General features: G+C 47.7%; 1 protein-coding gene across 1 annotated transcript; it reads left to right on the top strand.

Annotated features, from left to right (window-relative positions):
- Nucleotides 1–2,189: 2,189 nt before the first annotated feature.
- On the top strand, nucleotides 2,190–19,420 carry LOC120836525. Its single transcript, XM_040205477.1, has 5 exons — nucleotides 2,190–2,241; nucleotides 14,825–14,916; nucleotides 18,637–18,729; nucleotides 18,843–18,920; nucleotides 19,343–19,420. Exons 1-5 carry the CDS (start codon nucleotides 2,190–2,192, stop codon nucleotides 19,418–19,420), a joined length of 393 nt encoding a protein of 130 aa, XP_040061411.1.
- The last annotated feature ends 489 nt before the right edge of the window (nucleotides 19,421–19,909 follow it).

Here is a 19,909-nt window from a genome sequence, read left to right as displayed (position 1 = left end):
TCACCCAAGAATACCGTGTCACAATAGAAATCTTGTATCACGTGACTTTCGCTCTACCCTGAACTCCACAAGTGTTTGTTCACCCGGGAATACCGTGTCACAATAGAAATCCTGTATAACGTGACCTTTGCTGTACCCTGAACTCTACAAGTGTTTGTTCACCCGGGAATACCGTGTCACAATAGAAATCTTGTATCACGCGACTTTCGCTGTACCCTGAACTCTACAAGTGTTTGTTCACCCGGGAACACCGTGTCACAATAGAAATCTTGTATCACGTGACTTTCGCTCTACCCTGCACTCCACAAGTGTTTGTTCACCCGGGAATACCGTGTCACAATAGAAATCTTGTATCACGTGACTTTCGCTCTACCCTGCACTCCACAAGTGTTTGTTCACCCGGGAATACCGTGTCACAATAGGAATCTTGTATCACGTGACTTTCGCTCTACCCTGAACTCCGCAAGTGTTTTTTTCACCCGGGAATACCGTGTCACAATAGAAATCTTGTATCAAGTGACTTTCGCTCTACCCTGAACTCTACAAGTGTTCGTTCACCCGGGAATACCGTGTCACAATAGAAATCTTGTATCACGTGACTTTCGCTCTACCCTGCACTCTGCAAGTGTTTGTTCACCCGGAAATACTGTGTCACAATAGAAATCTTGTATCACGTGACTTTCGCTCTACCCTGAACTCGACAACTGTTTTTTTCAACCGGGAATACCGTGTCACAAAAGAAATCTTGTATCACGTGACTTTCGCTCTACCCTGAACTCTACAAGTGTTTTTAGAGCGCAGCTCTTAGGGGCCCGCTTCCGGCTTGAGCGGCGTCGGCGTCGCCGTCGGCGTCGGCGTCGGCGTAACCGCGCGGTGCATCATGGGAAATGTCCCATAATGCACCGCGCGAGCCCCCCACCGGGGTCACGCGACTTCGTGGGGGGGCACGTGACCCCCCCCCCGAGGTCACGTGACCCCCCGAGGTCACGTGACTCCCCTGAGGTCACGTGACCCCCTCCTCGAGGTCACGTGACCCCCGCCGATGTCGCGTGACCCCCGATGACGTCATCGACACTGATGACGTCATCGACACTGATGACGTCACCGGCATCCACATCGTCATCGTCATCATCACTGATGACGTCACCGGCATCCGCATCGTGATCGTCATCATCACTGATGACATCATCACTGATGACGTCACCGGCATCCGCATCGTCATCGTCATCATCACTGATGACATCATCACTGATGACGATGACGATGCGGATGCCGGTGACGTCATCAGTGATGATGACGATGACGTCATCAGTGATGATGACGATGACGATGTGGATGCCGGTGACGTTAGCGACATCCGCATCTTCATCGTCATCATCACTGATGACGTCATCAGTGACGTCACTGATGTCGTCACCGGCATCCGCATCGTCATCGTCATCATCACTGATGACGTCGTCAGCGACGTCACTGATGACGTCACCGACATTCGCATCGTCATCGTCATCATCACTAGTGAAGTCATCAGTAACGTCACTAATGACGTCTTCGGTACCCGCATCGTCATCGTCACTGATGACATCATCAGTGACCTCAGTGATGACATCATCGGCATTGGGGGTCACGTGACCACCAAGGTCACGTGACCCCCCAAGGTCACGTGACCCCCCCCCTGGTTAGTCTAACCCCCCCCCCAGCGCCCTTCCCTCCTCCTCCTCAAGAGCTGCGCTCTAATTCGGCGTTACAGGGAGTTGTAAGCGGCTTTCACTTTTTTTCACCCGGGAATACGGCGTCACAATAGAAATCTTGTATCACGTGACTTTCGCTCTACCCTGAGCTCTACAAGTGTTTTTTCACCCAGGAATACCGTGTCACAATAGAAATCTTGTATCGCCTGACTTTCGCTGTACGCTGCACTCTACAAGTGTTTTAATTGCCCAAATAAGTTTTATTCGTTTTGCAATGGTACTTAATTTTATCTATTAGCAATGTTTTTGCGAGTGCTTATGACATGGGCATTTTTGTCAGATTAAGTATACGCATGCACGTGCTTTCCGCAAATTATGCATACGTTTGTAATACGACGCACTACTTTAGCAACCTTAAGCGCTTTGCGAAAATAGTGTTGAGTTTAGAGGCTATATATATATTATCTTTACTCTTTCAGTGGGACGTTGCCATTGAGCAAAATGCAGCTTGTAGTTCTCGCCGTTGTGCTTATTCTACCGTCTTTTCTAAGCGGTAAGTTTCATTTTAAATATATATATATAAATCGAACAAATACAAAAGACAAAAGTATGCAGGCTAAATAAAAACAGAAATAATAAACAGGGACGAACAGAACAACACCTATGTTTATTCTTTCTGTTTTTATATAACTTCACCAACGCGCTCACGTCGAATTGTGCAGGCTAGTTGTTTAACAAACGCCATAACCTAACCCAGAGACACCAAGGAAAAACTAACAGGCAAAAACTAACAAGCTTAGACAAAAGGAACGTTCAACAGAGAGAGGAAACTCAGATGACTCGGACAAGCAAAACATCATAAATTCAGATCCACAATAAAAGAACTAATAATAAATGGACAAAATCAAGGAAAATAAAACCAGAGTCACCCAAAGCGACAAAACAACACACATTCCTTCCTTTCAACCGGTAAAACACGGCAGAGAAAGCGAAATCGCGGGACAATGATTACAAATGAATAACACTCAAAGTCAGCCATTCGCCCATGAAACAAAGAGAAACAATTACTTCTTTCTTAGCTCGCAAAAAAAAAAGTTAATAGAGGTGGCGCCTCAAAAAAAAAAATGAAAGAAATTAACCAGTCCCTTTTAAAACGCCAAAAAATAATCAAATTTTATGTCTCTGCTACTTGTACAGACATACTTATCCCTATAATGGCAATAATATGAGCTTGGTTTTTTAGAAGGTTGGGTATTTGAAATTCTATAGATCGCCGCACGCATAACAGTTTGATCATCCGGATCCAATCTGCATCCTCAGTCTTTGTAGCCGCTTCAGAACCGCATCCTCAAAATTCGAAACCACATCTGACCCTTAATTTGCACATTCGGTTTACACCATGAGATCAAGAAATCCAAGCGGAAAGTGGCTGCTTCTACTTCCTTGTGGCTTGTACGTTTGCGGTTCTCTTTGCCTCCAAAACATTTTTCCCTCATTCCCTGTCAAAACAAGAACATGCTTTGCCAGGACGATTGATGTCCCTGCATTCGTACTTTTTTTTAAGAAAACCCCATTTGTCGAGATGGAACGCTCTAAAGCCAAATTAGGTGAGACCAGGTCTTGGCGTAAAACCCAATTTCCCTCCGATTAGTGCCTTTTTTTTTCTAATACATCAACTTGCTCCTGCACAACACTAGAGAATGCCCATCCTACTATCACTCACTCATTCACTCTACACTTTGTGACTGCACAGCAATTATGGGCTGCCTTGGCAAAAATGTTGATACGGATTAGCGGATATCCACATCCGATCAGCATCCGCAGCCTTTGGCACCCGTATCCGATCCGTAATCCGACCAATCTGATTCAATTTTATCCGCATCCACCAGTTGACTGCAGATTTCTACGGACGATTCGGGGGTAATCAGCGGATAGGCAAAACTCTAATAATCTCATTTTAGTGTGTCCTTGCTAGTTCAAGATACTTCAGATACTTCCAAGATACTTCAGAAAGAAGCGATGACACTTATCGACATCATCAGATAGTTTATACAGATGTACCAGTCTGGAAATCTTCTGTTTAAAATATTTGTTTTGATCACCTTAAGTCAATGTTATCTCATGTTAATCAGAATTCTGACAGGAACGTTTATATTCCCATCAAAATGTCGTTTTACATATCATAATTAACGTGGAGGCAAATAATAATAAAATAGAGTAACCCTTTTTTTGAACGCGCACTGGGGTCAGTCGAGGCACTCTGGTGATAATTGCTATTTTACTTAAAATAGTCCGAAAGATATACTAAGAGTGATCACAAGTTTTGCCTCCTAGGCTGTAAAATTTTTTATTCAGTGATGAATCTGATATATAACATTTAAACCAAACATTGGAAAATCCTTTTTCCAGAAGCACATAACTTTTCAGTAAAGTTCGGCACCTGCGGCGATGCACTTCCACTACCGGTGCACTAGTCTCCGAATGCCGTCCTAAAGAAAATGAAGAAGAAGATAAAAGCAGGAGGAGAAAACAGACAGTAAGCTACGAGGTCTGCCTCGGTTGGCTATTCTGAGGTGGGGAAGGGGGTGGAGAAATGAAAGTAGGAGGAAAGGAAGAGAGGGGAGGAGACATGACTGGGTCTAGCCAATACACGGGTTAACAATAAGCGCAGTATCGTGCGGGCAAAGAATCATGACAGTCGTACTATCGAAAATGGCACAAAAACTCAAGGCACTGAAAGTACGTTGTTTGCATGGTACAAATGTTCGTCTAAAGTACGAGAGCTATATGCACCAGCGTGAAGTTCAGTTAACGTGCTTAGAAGAATTATTTGGCTGTGTAATGCCCGTGTCCCATTAGAGCGACAGACAGAGACAAAGGCAGCGACAAGCCTCAAAACCATGCAGCATGCTCGCGATGGCACCTTTGGCATGCGTTCAGTCGTTCGGTGCTCGCGAAGTGAGCACGAGCGATTCCAAGCCTGCCAAAGATACCTTCGCGTGCATGATGCTCGTGTTTGAGCATAGCCTCCTTTACACTACAAAGCCTCTCAAATGGCGAAAGACCCTGGTTTGAGGCTTGTTGTTGTCTTTTGTTTCTGTCTGTCGCTCTAGTGGGACACGGGTATAACACGAAAGCGCACGACACTACACTGTTAGCAAAAATAACACGCCCAGACGTGTAAACCGTTGTCCCATAGCGGACACGTCGAAACGTGTTCGTTTTACACGAGGCCATCGGTGTTTTTCGTCTACACATGAGGTGCTGTGTAAACTTAACACGCTACACCGTGTCTACCTTCCGCAAAACCGTTTCGAGCGTGTTCCTTATGAAACATGGCGGCCAGCGGCCGAGAACAGGCGAGAGACGAGCCCAGCGAGCCGCGCGCCTTTCAGCCGAATTGAAAGCACACAGGGCGCGTTAGTTCTCGTTCGATGTCTTTTATACACAGTAAAGTCTACAAGCGGCGGACGTAGCTACTTGCAAAGGTACAGTCGGGAGCAAAAGTTTGCGGGGCACGGGAGCGCGTGCCGAAATGCATCGCCGCGCCGTCCGACGGCGCGCCGCCGCATTAAAGAGACGCGCTTTGCGCATGCGCGCCTTTCGTGTTCGCATTCATGTCTCTTTCGCTCGTTTCTTTACGACGCACTCCTCATAACAGGAGTCGGCGCCAGGGGCGCGAGTTAGTGCTTCGCTAGTTGTCATGCTGCGCGTCTGCTTCAGCCGCCGCGCTTTGTCACGGAGCTCGCGTAGGGAAGGGGGGAGGGGGTTAACCAGGCGCTCCGTCACCCAGCGCGGCTGCTGTGGCGGCTGAAGAGGACGCCAGGCATGACAGCCAGCGAAACGGCAACTTGCGCCCCTGGCGCCGACTCCGGTTATCAGGAGTGAGTCGGACAGAAACGAGCGAAAGAGACATGACTGCCAGCACGAAGGGCGCGCATGCGCAAAGCGCAGCTTTTTAATGCGGCGGCGCGCCGTTGCACGGCGCGGCGATGCATTTCGGCACGCGCTCCGGTGCCCCGCAAACTTTTGCTCCCGACTGTACGTACATACGTGCGTTGTCGGCGGTCGGCGGCGTCGGTAGCTTCAACAAGCCGCTAGACACGAATGCCGAACTCGCATGGATAAATATCTGGAGCAAACTATTTAGAATCGGGCGGTAATTTGCGCCACCTATCGAGATTTCTAGCGGCCTGTTTTTAAAAAAAAGACGAGTCTGTTAGCACTGCGAACGACCTCGACTGCACAGCAACCCTACATACAACGCAGGCAACACAGCACCGACATGTACACAAACACAACAACGACACTACGCCCGACACTTCCTACTCTATATCGCTTTCTCCCCGCGGCGCATATAAGCTTGACATGTGCGGGTGAGCTCTTTGGTCGCTGACCATTACAGATTTATAGAAGAATACACAAAACACGGCGCAATGGACAGCCGTGTATTAGAACTGTTTGCATTTAAAAAGTATGGAGGCAGAATCTATAATGTTAGTCCGTTGCACTTAATAACGATATGTTAACAATAAATCTTAAACCGGTCATGAAAAAGTTCAAATTTTTGTTATTTTCTTGCTTGACCAGTGTTATGAACAGTCCGACTAGCTTGAATCAGATAGGAAAACAAATTATTGGGATTTCGTCATTACGTATACAATAATAAATGAAAATGATCCTTGCGCAAAGCATTTTTTATATATTTTTGTGAAGGACATCCGCCCAACACGTCACTTCCGCTAGTTGCAGCAGTTGCAGTACGGGAGCAGACGCCTTCACTTTTGGGGCGTTTTGATGCAGTTTGTTGTCGTATGTCGTGTCGGTGTCGAGAAGAGCGGTGGGGCTTGGGAGTTTGTGACCGGTGTTATTCGTGAACACTGGTGTGGGGCGCTGATGCGTCTTTTTTTTATACTGCCACCACCCCGAACTTTGAAGATACACGGGCCCGTAGCAGTGCATTATGCTGAATCGCGAGCTCCTTCTCTGTTGACGTCGCTTTCCAGGTACCACTCGTGGATACTCTGAAGCATTTAAACAGTGTGCACCGTCTCGCCTACATCCCCAGTGACGTACTCGACCTGTTGAAACTTATTGCTTCCGTCATTTTAGAGTACGCAAGGCAGTTATCTCATTGGTCTGGTTTCGGTTATAAAAGCAAGGCAAAACGCTCGTAGTTCCCGCCCTCAGTACACGTTGGACATCTTCCACACTTTGACACCGGATAACTGAATGAACGAGGATTTGCATTCACTTCCGAGGTTACTCTCGCCGCTTCCTCACCGTTGAGCAGCAGAATGAGCTGGCGACAAGCCGCGGATGAAAGGCTTGAGCATCAACAGCCCAAGCGCACTCGGTGCCGATGCGGGCGACGCGGGTTTCTGTCAACCGGGAGGCCAGCACAAACCGTGACCATTCCAGCTCTTCGTCATGACACGGTGTTGCAGAGAGCAGGGTAAAATACAGCTACACGGATCACCGAAGCAAACGACTGCTATCTTAAATCTTGGCTTGTGATTACGCCTTTGTAGTAGATCATCTTATTCGTTTTGCTGGAGAGACGCAAACGACGGGCATAACAAAATCGCTTGCATATTCCGCATATCTCACAAAAGCATTTACCCTGTCACCTTGCGAAAAGCACGAAACACGGAGTCCGCACCGTCCTAAGCTTCCCGTTTTTTACCTGCTTTAGAGCAGTTACCTGCTAGTAGATATGCCTACTGAAACTGAAACAGGGCAGTGCCAGAGAGAAAGAGACAAAGTTGAGAAAGCTTGCTCGCTCTCCAATTTCTCAACTCTCAAGTGATTGTACCCTAATAAATGCACCAACGCGTCTTCCAAAATAAAGAAAGAGCACTACGTTCACAACATAAACAATGGTCTCAGTACATGCATCTGTGGGCAGGTAGGAAACCTTGCCCTAATTTATTCACGCCGCATGATTGGCGCAACAAACTCGTTGCAGGACCGAATCATCTACTCGAGCGGTGTGCGTCGCTATGCAAACGCAGTCCAACACGAAGCATAAAAAACGGCAGATTTAAGACAACAATCCGGAGTCCATTATTCAATTAAAACAACGTAATTTTGTTGAAAACGCCCGCTGCTTCTTACTCACGGTATGTGTCGGAACACTTCCACAGTTTGAAACGGAACGAAGGAAGATTTACTTTTAAAAACGCTCGCGGCGTCCTCCCGGACCAGCTGGACCGGATCAGCTGACGACGACGGGACTGTACCCGTTGAACCTCCACCACGCCACAAACAATTTGCGCTCCGTGTTAAAAGCGTGGTTCAAACAGACCCGGAATACAAAGCACCGCACCGCACACGACGAATGTTTCAGCTCTTTTTCGCATCGCCGGGTTGCACCAAACAGAACGAGATCGCCAAAGTCAACGTCGCGCTGTCGTGAACTTTGGCTTGTGGTTGCGAACTCGTGGACCCTGTGACTCCCTTCGCTTTCAAAGCACACACGACGATTACGAATGCTACTTTCCGTCTTCCAGGAACATCACAGGGGCACTTCTCCGGTCACGTCTTCACTATGTACTCGCAAACTCCGAAGCTCTATGCGAAGCTTCTCGCGTCCCGTCAAACCAAAACTGTAGCGGCGCTATGCGTACTTGCCAGATTTTCTCCGGTCAAACAAAAACAACGAAAGCCAACCGGCGCTTGCTTCCAGCGTACATCGGCGTTGCGCATGCGCCGTGGCCAGATCGCTTGCAGTTGAAGGTTGAAGCAAAAACGAAACCAACTGCAATGTCACGTGTTCACATCGAGGACACGCTTTTTATATCCATTTTAACTGTTTGGAGTGAATAATTAGACCCATAACTTTATTTTTGGTGTTTAAGAAACTGTTATCAGGACCCCTAAACTAAATACAAACATGGGCGACATGAGGGAAGCCGCATTGCCATCGAATAGAAGATGGCGGTAAGCTGGGGTAAGCGTGGGTTTCGCCAACGTCCTGCGACATGGCGCAATTGCTCTCGGTGCATATCTGTCTCCGAGACATGTTTCTCTCCGCGGCATTTGTCTCGACGGTCCTTTTTAAGTGTGCCCCCAAGCATTCCGGTGCTTCGATAGCCGGCAATGCCGCGGTCGTCGCCGGGGGCGATGCGTGTTATCGAGGTCGGCTACACGGTTATGCGTGTATGACCGAACCAAAACACGTTTTTTACAACCTCGCATGATTTCTGAACGAATTCTCCGTTACTCATCGTGTAAATTTATGGTAATTTGTGTAAATAGCGTGTTTTTCACCCCAAATATTCGCCAAATACACGGGACTTGCTAACAGTGTAGAGCTCCCACGGGAGAGCGCGACAGGTGAGCGCCACGACTTGAGAGCGCGTGTCATTAGAGCGTGCGTCACGAGAGCGCGTCTGCACGCCTTGGGAATGATCGATATTTGGGTCTTAAAATACATTTTATCGTGGATCTGAATTTTTGACAACAAACGCTTGATTTAATTTAATTGGATGAGGGCCCAGACCTGTGAGGAGCCTAAAAAATAAAATTGTCGCAAACTTGAAATGGAGAATTAAGACCAGAGTTTCCGAAATATAGTGTTCTTTTATTATTTTCATTATTTATAAAGAAAAAAAAAAACATTGAATGATTGAAACTCCGTGGAGGATGTCTACCATGCACCTTTCGTCGTACCCTTCGACTATATTGCTCAGATTCTTCGCTTCGCAAACGTATGTGGCCTTGCTGCTCCTTTCAGGCTCTCTACGGAGTACATCCGCCAGATATTGGTATGCATTGGAGCGCACGGTAGGGTGCAGAAGCCTATACTGTGCGCTCAGATGTCACATCATTATCATGTTTAATGCTGGCATACGTCGAGAAAACGTCGAATTTGGAGCACGCTAAAAATCGATCCGTACGTTTACACTATTATTGAAGAAATATAAAATTGCAAGAAGAGTGGTTGTTTGGGCGAGTTGGTTTGACACCTTATACAATCTTGTGCGCAGCAAGGACGAGGACAAAAGAAGAGAACAGGGCACAACAAGGCGCCTTGTTGTGTCCTGTTCTCTTCTTTTGTCCTCGTCCTTGCTGCGCGCAGATTGCATAAGATATAATTGCAGTCACACATCGTGCAGTGCTGGCTGTCGCGTGTCAGTTAATTCAATCTATGACAGCCCAGTAACGACAGAAGGGGATTTAATACTTGACTGCTAAGGGAAAGGGCAGTTTAGGGACCGCAGCTGTTTTGCAGCAGTCTCGTGACGCACGCTTTAATGACACACTATCTCGCATCGCGGAGCTCTGCTGTCGTGCGTTCTCGTGTCGTACGCTCTCGTGTAGTACGCTCTCGTGGAGCCCCCCCCCCCCCCCCCCCTCCCTCCCCCCCCCCCCCTCCCCGAACACGAATAATGGCTAATGTAACACTTCTTTTCAAACAGAACTTAAGGCGAGCTGCAAATAAAAACATAGGAGAACGTTTGCGGCCTTATCCTCTCTAAGTGGAGGGTCCCAGACCGCTAATATTTTGGACGTCGTAAATGGTCGGTCGTCTAGACGTGACAGAGTTTTCTTTTTAATTTCCTTCTCTGTGTAGGGAAGAGTACAATCGCGATACATTGAAATACGAACAACGGAGCGCACGGCTTTCTGTACATGCTTCTCAGCCTGGCCACAGACTAGGGCAACTGCGCATACGCAGTATAAGGCCAGAGATACGAGTGTCCGAGTCTAACTATGATACGCCTTGACCGTCGCCCGGTGTCTAACCGCTTTGTCACGCACGCCGCGGCGCCGTGATTAGTTTCATCCATTTTGCAGCGGTACGTATTTTAATGTATTACCAATGCTATTGCGAGTTCTTAAGATGTGATCATTTTTGTCAGATTAAGTAGACGCATACACAATGCTCTCTGCAAAATATGCATACATCGGTGATGCAACTCAATATTAAGTGACCTTAACAATTTCCGAAAAAAGCTGTTGAGTTCAGAGGCTATATTAAGGCCAAAGCCTTACTTGCCCCAGTGAGTGGAAAAGCGACGCAAATAGCCATAAACATACGATTAAGCGTTACGCGCCGCTCAATCGTATGCTTAGGACGATGCTGTTCCTGGCGTCGTCCTTGAGGTCCTCCACTCGTCCTAGACCTCTAGACCTCTAGGTCGACCTAGACCTCTAGACCTCTAGACCTCTAGACCTCTAGACCTCTAGACCTCTAGGACGACATCACTTGTCTCATTACGCGATAAAGCTGCACCGATGTGCACGAAGGATAAAAATGACGTCACCAAGCACATGCCGCTCACGCTCACGCTCAAGTGCGGGAGCGTGATGACACCGCAAGAGCACCGCGTGCAAAATGTGCGCTTCGGATTTCATCTGTGCTCGTTGTGTGCTTCGTGCGATGGACTGTAAGGTGACCGCATCTACACCCACGGCCTCAACATCGGCAGCAGCCTCTACACCTACGGCGGCTTCCGCAGGCAAACGTAGCCGGTCACGGAAATACGCCGCGGCCTCCTGAAGTATCTACCTCTAGGCGTCGTTCTCGACGCCGTCCTAGACGTTGTCCTCTAGGCATCGCTCTCGACGTCGTCCTTAAAACCGTCCTTGAGGTCGCCCTAGAAGTCGTCTTAGACGTCGTTCTTGACGTCATCGTAGAGGTCGTCCTAAACGTCATTCTTGACGTCGTCCTAGAGGTCGTCCTAGACATCGTCTTCTAGGCGTCGTTCTCTACATCGTCCTAAACGTCGTTCTCTAGGCGGCGTCCTCAACGTCTTCCTCGACGTTCCTTAAGGTCGTCCTAGACGTCGCCTTTGAGGTTGTTCGAGACGTCGTCCTAGACGCCATCCTTGAGTTCGTCCTCCACGTCGTCCTAGAGGTCGTCCTAAACTTTAATACCATGCAGAAGCATTACCCGAAAACATTTCCGCCGCGAAACTATGATTGCTTTCGCCTTCCTGCACGTAAGCAGTCTTAGGTGTATTCGTGTAATTATTTTATTTTTGGCCGGGGGGGGGGGGGGGGGGGGCATGTTTTATGTAGAATAAGAAGGCTATACCGTGCTAAGCCAACAAGCAAGACCAGGTAAACAAGAACTCCGGAGCTGGAGCGGCTCTTGACATCAATGGCGCTCTACATCGCGGTAACCTCGTCGTCAGACGAAAACCGTGTTCCCTTCAAATGTTCTCTCATCTTGAAGAATAAGTCTGATGGCGCGAAGTCCTGGCCGTAAAGTTGGTGACGCAAAACGCCTAGGAACTGCAGCTCTTTCAGCGCGACGTTGGTCTCGTCCACAGGCGACCTCATTCTTCTAGAACGGCATAAACAGACTAGTGCACCGGCAACGGAACTGAATCGCCGCTGGTTGAGAGTTGATCGAACAGTTGTGCACTCCTGGAAAAGAGGAGATTTCAAACTAGCATTTGAGTATAACATCACTCAATTCCAACACCGATTAAAAAAGGACAGCCCAGGAAGAAACATTTATGAAACACCCCTCTTAAATTAAAGGGCGTAACTCTGGTCAACCGTCGAACCAAATTAGATTACTGGTATCAATTTACGGAGACAAAATATGAGCACTGCCAAAATATTACACTAATGAAAAACCGCGATCTACTCTCAAATTCATATTAAAAATGCTACCACAAGCTTCTCAGAGGGCATTCAGCGGTTCGCCTGCTTATCAAGCAACCTTGTGCCCTGATGTCACCTTCGTCAACGTTATTAGAACCACTCAGTTGGGAAACTGCCACAGAGACTGCTCTGAAAAACTGTCCCCGATCTGTCCTCGAGCACCGAGCTAACGGCGAACACAGCGCCGCCATTTCTCCCGCAGCGGATACTCGAGGAACTGCAGGTGACGTTTCTTTGGCTTTAATCGGCCATTTTGGCGCCGAAACAAATACAGCGGAAGGGGTTACAGGGGTGCCACCCCGTCTCCCCAGCGGACGCGCGACGTCTTACTACCGAAGTTAAAATGCACCTAGGTTGGGACGCGCTACCTGAAAGCACCGCTGAGGCGTGGTTGCATAAAAACAATATTAATTGTGCCGCTAAACCTTGCAAACTAAAGATTATAAAAACATCACGCGCCCTCCATTTTGTACTAAACTTTAACGAATTTCATACAAAAAAGAGTCTTTTCGGTTTGTTTTTACGCAAAAACATGCTTTGTAAAAGCTCAAGGTGAGCACAGTGCAGACAGATGATAAAGAGTGGCGCTGTTGTCGTATTTAGCTCGGCCTCGGTGGACGCCAGCGGCCCAGGTTTTGACGGCGAGTTTCCCAACTGTGTGTTTTAGTAACGTTGCCTTCGTTTTTTAGGTTTCTTGTGCCTATAAAATTAAAAAGGCTAACAATGGATAAGGACATAAAAGGAAGGCAAACAGGACGAGCACTGAATCTCAACTGAATATTTATTTTAGAAACAGCTAAAACAAACAACCTCCGATAAAGCCAAGTTCGACCGAAATGTCCAGATTGGCTTGGAACTTAAGGAAAACAAGTATGTAAGGTTGTCAGTAGGCCTTTGTCTAATTTACCCAAGCATCGAGGAGAACGCTGGAAGTGTAATCCTACGGTCCGCGCGCGCTGGCCTTCCTCTTATAAAGATTCGAAGTAAATAATCATAATAAGGCTTTGACGAACGCGCGTGCAAGGCAAAATTTGTTTTATAATTTTTGCTTCAGAACAATCACTACTGCAGACGCCAGCACGTGCAACGCGTGTAACTACACTCGTAGCATGCACCTTGGTGCTTGGGAAATTTAGAAAAAGGTCTCTTGGGAGGCTGTCTGCTTTTATGTGCTAGAATACCCGGCCGACTGAGTCAAGACAATCCACTTTCCAAAGACGTTGTCATGCCAACAATTATCGCGTTCATTTAGGCTTAGGGATGGCCAGAATAGAAGACTATCTAAAAAAATGCGGCGAGGTCATTGCTCATGCTTTGCGATTTAAGTGAGGTAAGGCAAAGCGAAAGCCTCCTGCACCATTCGTTGCTGACTAACGCGCCCGATACTGCAGCTACAACGTCATCTTAGTTTTAAAGCAAGCGGCGCTCACTCACCGGGGCACCGCCATGCATGTTTCCCCCATCCCGACCAAGCCAGTTACGTGATTTCAAAGTCCCTTTCCTAGGCACTGCGGCTAACTTTAGCCGCGGTTAGCGCTTCGAGCAAACGGGCCCTGGTATCGCCGTAAACCCCCAAAACAAAAGTTCTAGATGGAACATCTAGAGGATTGCACCTACACAAGGCATAAAAAACGGACACTTTGAAGTATAGGTACGCTCTTCACTAAAAAAAACAACCGCATCTCCACGTGGTGAATGATGTTGGTTGGGGCGAAGCTCTGGTGGTGCTGGTCTGCGTAGACGCTGAGCTGCAGCATGCCGAGCCTTTCGTTCGTTCTCCTCCATGTCACGCTGCGGTCAAATGCTGAAATGCGTATATAACCACGTTCCATACCACACATTCTCTTTCTGACATGGATGAAAACGAACGGAAGGCTCGGCATGCTGCGGCTCAGCGTCGACGCAGACAAGCACCACCAGAGCTTCGCCCCAATCAACATCGTTCACCACGTGGAGATGCAGTTGTTGTTGTTTTTTTTTGTTTTTTTTTTTGCCCGACACGAGAACGGGAGCACGTGCTCACGTGCTCGTGAGGACGAGCACCCGACGCCAGACATCGAACGGACATACGGACATGGCTAGCCTCTAAGGAGCTTCGCCCCTAAAACCGTCGTTACCCTAAACTCCACAAAATGTACCGGAGTCAGACATCAACAACGAGTATTCGCTTTTAGAAACAACTACGAAGTGCACACATTAGCGAGGGCATCCTTAATAAAAAAAATAGTATCAGTAATATTGGTGATCGAAGCAGAAAAACGGCGTAACTAATCAACGTTTATACACTTCTAATAAAAATAATAGGGCAATGGCTTTGTTGATGTATTCAATCAAAAATACACTCGACAATACGATGAGCCTCCTGTACCTGGTATGTATACTGGGAAGCTGAAATGAACGTTAAAATAAAAAAGAAAAGAAAGTTCAACTAAATCGTTTGCGTTTTTAGCTTAAAAAGAGCTGTTGACATGATCCTGCGACCTAGTATTTTCATTCACAATGTTTTATTTCAGGGGAATCCTTCTCCCATACCACCGATGTGCTCAACGAATGCGAGGCCTATATTCGAGGAGGCGGAGACCGTGAATGCACATTGCTAAGATCTGTGAGTCTTTGACGGCATAGAAAACAATAAAATACAAAGTAGATTTTTTTTTCTAGATAATCCAAAATTACATACTTACTTTTATAAAAAAAAAAAAGTAGCTTGGGTTTCCCTTTCTTTTTTTCTTTTCTTTTTTTTTTGGGGGGGAGGGGGGGGGGGCGGGGGGTACCACGTAGAAACACACGACGTCTGTCGGACCGTAGAACTAGGTGTTTATTGATGAATACGCCAACACGTTTTGCCCGTCGGCCAAACAGAAGAAAAAAATGAACAAGAGAAGGTCGGCACTGTCGCATCAGACAGGTTCACCTGGAGTGGCCCATGCTACCGTACTCGGTAGATTCCTGGGAAGGGGGAAGCTGCAAAAAGAAAGAAGACCAGAGCCTCCCTCAGCGTCTCGGGTGTGTTTGGAGGTCGGCTTATACAACCTTCGGAGAATGGACGCACCCGGAGTAGGCGGTCTGGATAATGGCGCATTCACACTGGAAGCGTATCCGCGTTCGCGAAGCGGTTGCGGATGCGGTTCGCGAGCGACCCCGTTTAGACACACCGAGAGGCGGTTGGCGGTTGGCGAGGGACGGTTGGAGATTTCTCGGCGATAACGCGTGATCTTTTGAGGCTTGCAATTGTCAACCCTGTATCACAATCCAAAATTCACTTTAAGCCACGATCCAAAGCCAAAATGTTGCTATTTGGGCACTCCGGGCACTCTGAACAATTTTCGTTGGGAAGTTCGCACGCATCACGAGTTCAGGCAGCGGAAAAAGAGACATGCACCCGTGAAACTTGTCTGGCAATTCTCTCGACTTCGCCAACAGCAAAGCTCAGCTAGGCGCGCCTTGCTGACTCGGAAAAGGATGTCCCCAACCTTTTCTTCGAAGTGGACCCTTTCCGCATAAATAGGCTGACCTTGTTTTCGGGATAGAGGGCCAGTATTTCCCCTCTTTCTTCGCTCTTATCATATTTGAAGTTAAGAGTGGTGGGCTGGACCGTGGTGCGGGTGAATGTGTTCGGTGCTAGCCGGCCGGTCGTGGCTTCGTTGGTGGCGGACTCTCCTCTCACCGATCGCACGTCGATCCAGTCTACTGTTTGTTTGACATTAAGCTCAAATAAACGCCGTATGAATTACCTCTGCATCGTTTGGTATGTACACTTTATTCCTTGAGTGTGTTTCCTTTATTTCTTTTGTTAGCAGTAAACGTTACAGGTCGAGCTAGCGACCCTGCCCACTCCGCGGTAGTGCGTTGGCTACGCAATCAGGCTCACGACGTCCCTATCGGCCTTCGTGGTGGTCATGCACGGTGACGAAAGCTTTCAATAGTTCACACGACTATCTTTGTCTGACATTTCGGTCGATCAGGGCGGGTTCCGACGTTCTACGGGCAGAGACTAACAAGGCAGCGAGCTTTGGGATGTGGCCACCCGGAATTATAAACAAATTCTTACCCGAACCAGATTACCGGTGCCAAGCCCGTTAAGATCACGAGTCAATTCTTTTCGAGGAGGATTCAATCGACGGACGTGAACATCACGTTTCTCCGTCGATTTGTTTGCTGTAACGCTAGGACTACAGCGCCTTGGACACCGCATCAGCGACAGGTGCCATCTTGTTTCGAAAGTCATTGACGTCACGTCATTTTCGCATTGTGATTGGTGGCCGCTGTGCGGTTCGTGAAAGCGGTCGGGAGTAATCGGTCCTGAAGCCGTTGGCAAAAACGCGCTCCAACCGCTCGATTATAGCCACTTTGCAGTTGAGAACGCCCGGATCCGCTTCGCGTTCGCAAATCCGCTTCCACTGTCAACGCGCCATAAGCCCGGAAACGGGTTGCGTCAATGTTCACTCGTATACGGGTGTGCCAGTAGCAGATTCACCCAAAAAAGCGAGGGAGACACCGCCCTCTTCGAGGAATGCGGCCTCGCCTCAATCTGGGAAGCCGCTGCTTTTGCGGCTCGCCCGGCCTGCATGTGCTTGGTCTACTCTATACTCCGTTTCACCTTAGGATTATACCGTGATGAACGGCACGAACTATACAAGCCAATTCATAGTTCGTAACTTGGCTCGTGACTTCGCACTTCGGTCGCTCCGCCAAACCGAATGGAAGGAAACAATTGACGTGTATTGAAAATGGAGAGCCCTACGCGAGTTTACATCCTAACATTCGGGTTGTCTGCTCGTGCGCCACCGGTATAGCTGGGAGCCTGGGCGAACTTCAAAGGACTCTTGCTTGTAACTATGGCTCTGATGGCAATTGTGAAGCCGATAAGGAACGATGCAGCGCGGCAGGCTCAAGGTGTCCGAGGGGAGTGGTAGTCTAGATCCTGAGCTCCCCTGGTCAAAACTGCCTAGAAGGCAAAACCGTAGTGCTCACATTCTTGCGTCACCAGCAAAGGTCAACGCTGGACAAAGATTGGAACCGATCGCTGTGTCAGCGCTTGGATTCGAGTCCAGTGTGAGCCGAATATTGATGCAATCATCACGCCCCATCTGTGGTCAGCGTTGGCCGTCGCTGATGACGTCATTTCTATCACCACTGTGGCTTTGTTATCTAGGATGTGTTGCCCAGGGACACGTAGTTCAAGAGTATTCTCAGAATCCCAGCCCTCCTTTTCGCATCCTCGGTCGGGCGGGCCCGCTCCGCCATAGACCTTGGTCTGACCGTTACTGGCAGTTTCTCGATGACGGTCTCTCAAAAGCTGCTAGGGCTTCGCACTCCCGAATCCCGATCTTCGTGGGAAAACCTGGGGATGGCTCCTGGCACCTTACAACGCTGGCAGTCCAGGTCAAGCGGGACGGTGTAAAGCTCTCTCTTGAGAGCGATGAATCATATATCGTTGGTCACTCGAGGGGTGATCGCACCACCTGTCCGGATCCGGTAGACGGTAACGGTTTCCCGACACCGGCAGGTGTTGTCTGGGATCGGATCGTATGTTGGCTCCCAGGAGTGTAGTGACCCCCGTTGCGGTCGATTTAAAGAGCCTGGCCGCTCCTTGATACACCCAGTATATACACCGTAAGTGAGGGGGTGGCTAAAAGGCGTGGATTGCCTCACAGGCAAAATTTCTGTGGTGTCTGCAGTTCGGTCGCGATTTCAACCTTCAGCTAGCGGTCGCAACTGCCCGGATTGTTTCACTGAGCGCTACGTCATAGAGCAGTTCTTCGACTGCCGCCAGGATAGCACTCTAATGAGATATTACGCAGCTTCTGTGTTCCCGATAAGTTTCATTAGTACAGTTCTCAGTTACTTTTTGGGTGAGTAACGAGTAAACGAGTTTAGTTAATATTGTTCAGCAACGTGTAGATGTCTACTTATGGAAAATACTGTATTAAGAAAAAGTTAAATAAAGCGAAAAGCAAGTCTGACGTGTGATGAACAGAATCGGCTTGAAGGCCATGTATTTTCTACCCACGGAGCCGGTCAGCTCTCCTACAAATCCCTATTGCGGCTTCTTTCCGGCCGGTTCAGACACCCGCAAAAGTCATCAGCGCCTCCTCAACTACAGTACCGAAAGCTGCCAAGCGTTCAAGGGAGAGAACCGCTGCAGTCAGCATTCCCCTTTGATCTAGATCCCGTAATTACACCGAGATTGACGTAAGCGATGCCACTTAATGCGCTTCGTATGTTCGCTTTTGTTGCAAGTTGAACATGTTAAAGATATATTTTTTACTTACATATTTCTACTACGCATTTTTATTCGTGACATTATGTAAATGTATTTCAGGAATACAAGAAATTTGATCCAGAAGCATGCGGCGTGATGTGCAATAATGGAAAATGGCGGCTGTTCCCAGACGGGGTTTGCTCGAACGGTACAGTGGTAAGTCACCAGAAAAGCTTTTTGCTGCTTGGGCGCTCCTTTTTCTCACAGGTACCCTTGAACCGACACCCCGGCTATATTACATAAAAATAAAGTTGTTGATAATTCAGTTCTACTTTTTTAAGGGCAGCATGGCAGATCAATATCAAGATTTTTTTGGCATCGTCACGTGTTTGGCACTAACAGAGGTAAAACTTATTGGCCCTCTCTAGTGTTGTGCTGAGTTTACACGCGAAGTACTTTTTTGATATCTGACAGACCATATATATTTTTTTCGGACTCACTTGTTAAAATACGCTCCGTTAGCCTTTTTTCCTTTTTGTGCATGCAGATGAACGCGTATTTGTCTATATATCAGTAAATAGAGAGTGCAGAGATGGCATAATAATCATTTAAATATGTAGCTACAGTGTTAAACTTCCATGCCAGATGTTTCACGAGAACAAAAACGTCTCTTATACTGCACATATATCTACATGATCACGGCGGCTACAAAATACTCGTCAGCTCGCGAAATGAATCACACCAAGGTAACCCGAACCTAATATTTCGGTCACAATTCCTCAATCCTCTTAGTGTTTAAAATCGTAAAATGACCCTCTTGTCACAGACTGCTAGGCAAATAGTGGGTTACAACTGCCACGTTCTTCTCAAAAGTCAAGTCAGGTCTTGCCAAGTGGTTTGCTAAAATCAGCCTGCTTCTCTCGGCCAGGGGGAGGGACCCCGTCCTTACGACGCGACCATGTATTCCTTATCGTAGGAAACGGCGTGAAAAACAGACGAGGACGAAGAAAAAAAGCACGCTACGAGCGCTGACTATGAACTATCGCGACAGCGCGAAACAACAGCGCTAAAAAACACTGTCCTCTGTTTTTCGCGCAGTTTCCTACGATGAATTCTCACCAACTCGACCAGCTATCCATTCTTCTAAATGTAATGTTTTCATCAAGGATAACGGAGCACTGCAGAATATGATCCTGCACGAGTCAAGGTTGTCTATAATCGTGAGTCAACTTCTAAATAGGCGCGGTACAACTGCGTTTTAAAAAAAAAGTAAAAAAAGAAAAGATTGTGCTTTCGTCTTTATCAAAAAGATAATAATTATACTTAAAATCGAAAGAATAAAGCACGGAGGACAAGCACAGGACAACCACATTCCTTCATTTAGCAACGACGT

The sequence above is a fragment of the Ixodes scapularis genome, unplaced genomic scaffold (genome assembly GCF_016920785.2).
Source record: "Ixodes scapularis isolate PalLabHiFi unplaced genomic scaffold, ASM1692078v2 ptg000312l_1___fragment_3__unscaffolded, whole genome shotgun sequence".
Classification (NCBI taxonomy): domain Eukaryota; kingdom Metazoa; phylum Arthropoda; class Arachnida; order Ixodida; family Ixodidae; genus Ixodes; species Ixodes scapularis.
This window is presented reverse-complemented; position numbering and strand designations above follow the sequence as displayed.

Excerpts from the sequence above, each read along its gene's own strand:
- LOC120836525 (XM_040205477.1), top strand. The coding sequence starts at position 2,190 with ATGCAGCTTGTAGTTCTCGCCGTTGTGCTTATTCTACCGTCTTTTCTA. Across the intron at positions 2,242-14,824 it reads TCTACCGTCTTTTCTAAGCG|GGGAATCCTTCTCCCATACC; the intron begins GTAAGTTTCATT and ends GTTTTATTTCAG. Across the intron at positions 14,917-18,636 it reads AATGCACATTGCTAAGATCT|GAATACAAGAAATTTGATCC; the intron begins GTGAGTCTTTGA and ends AATGTATTTCAG.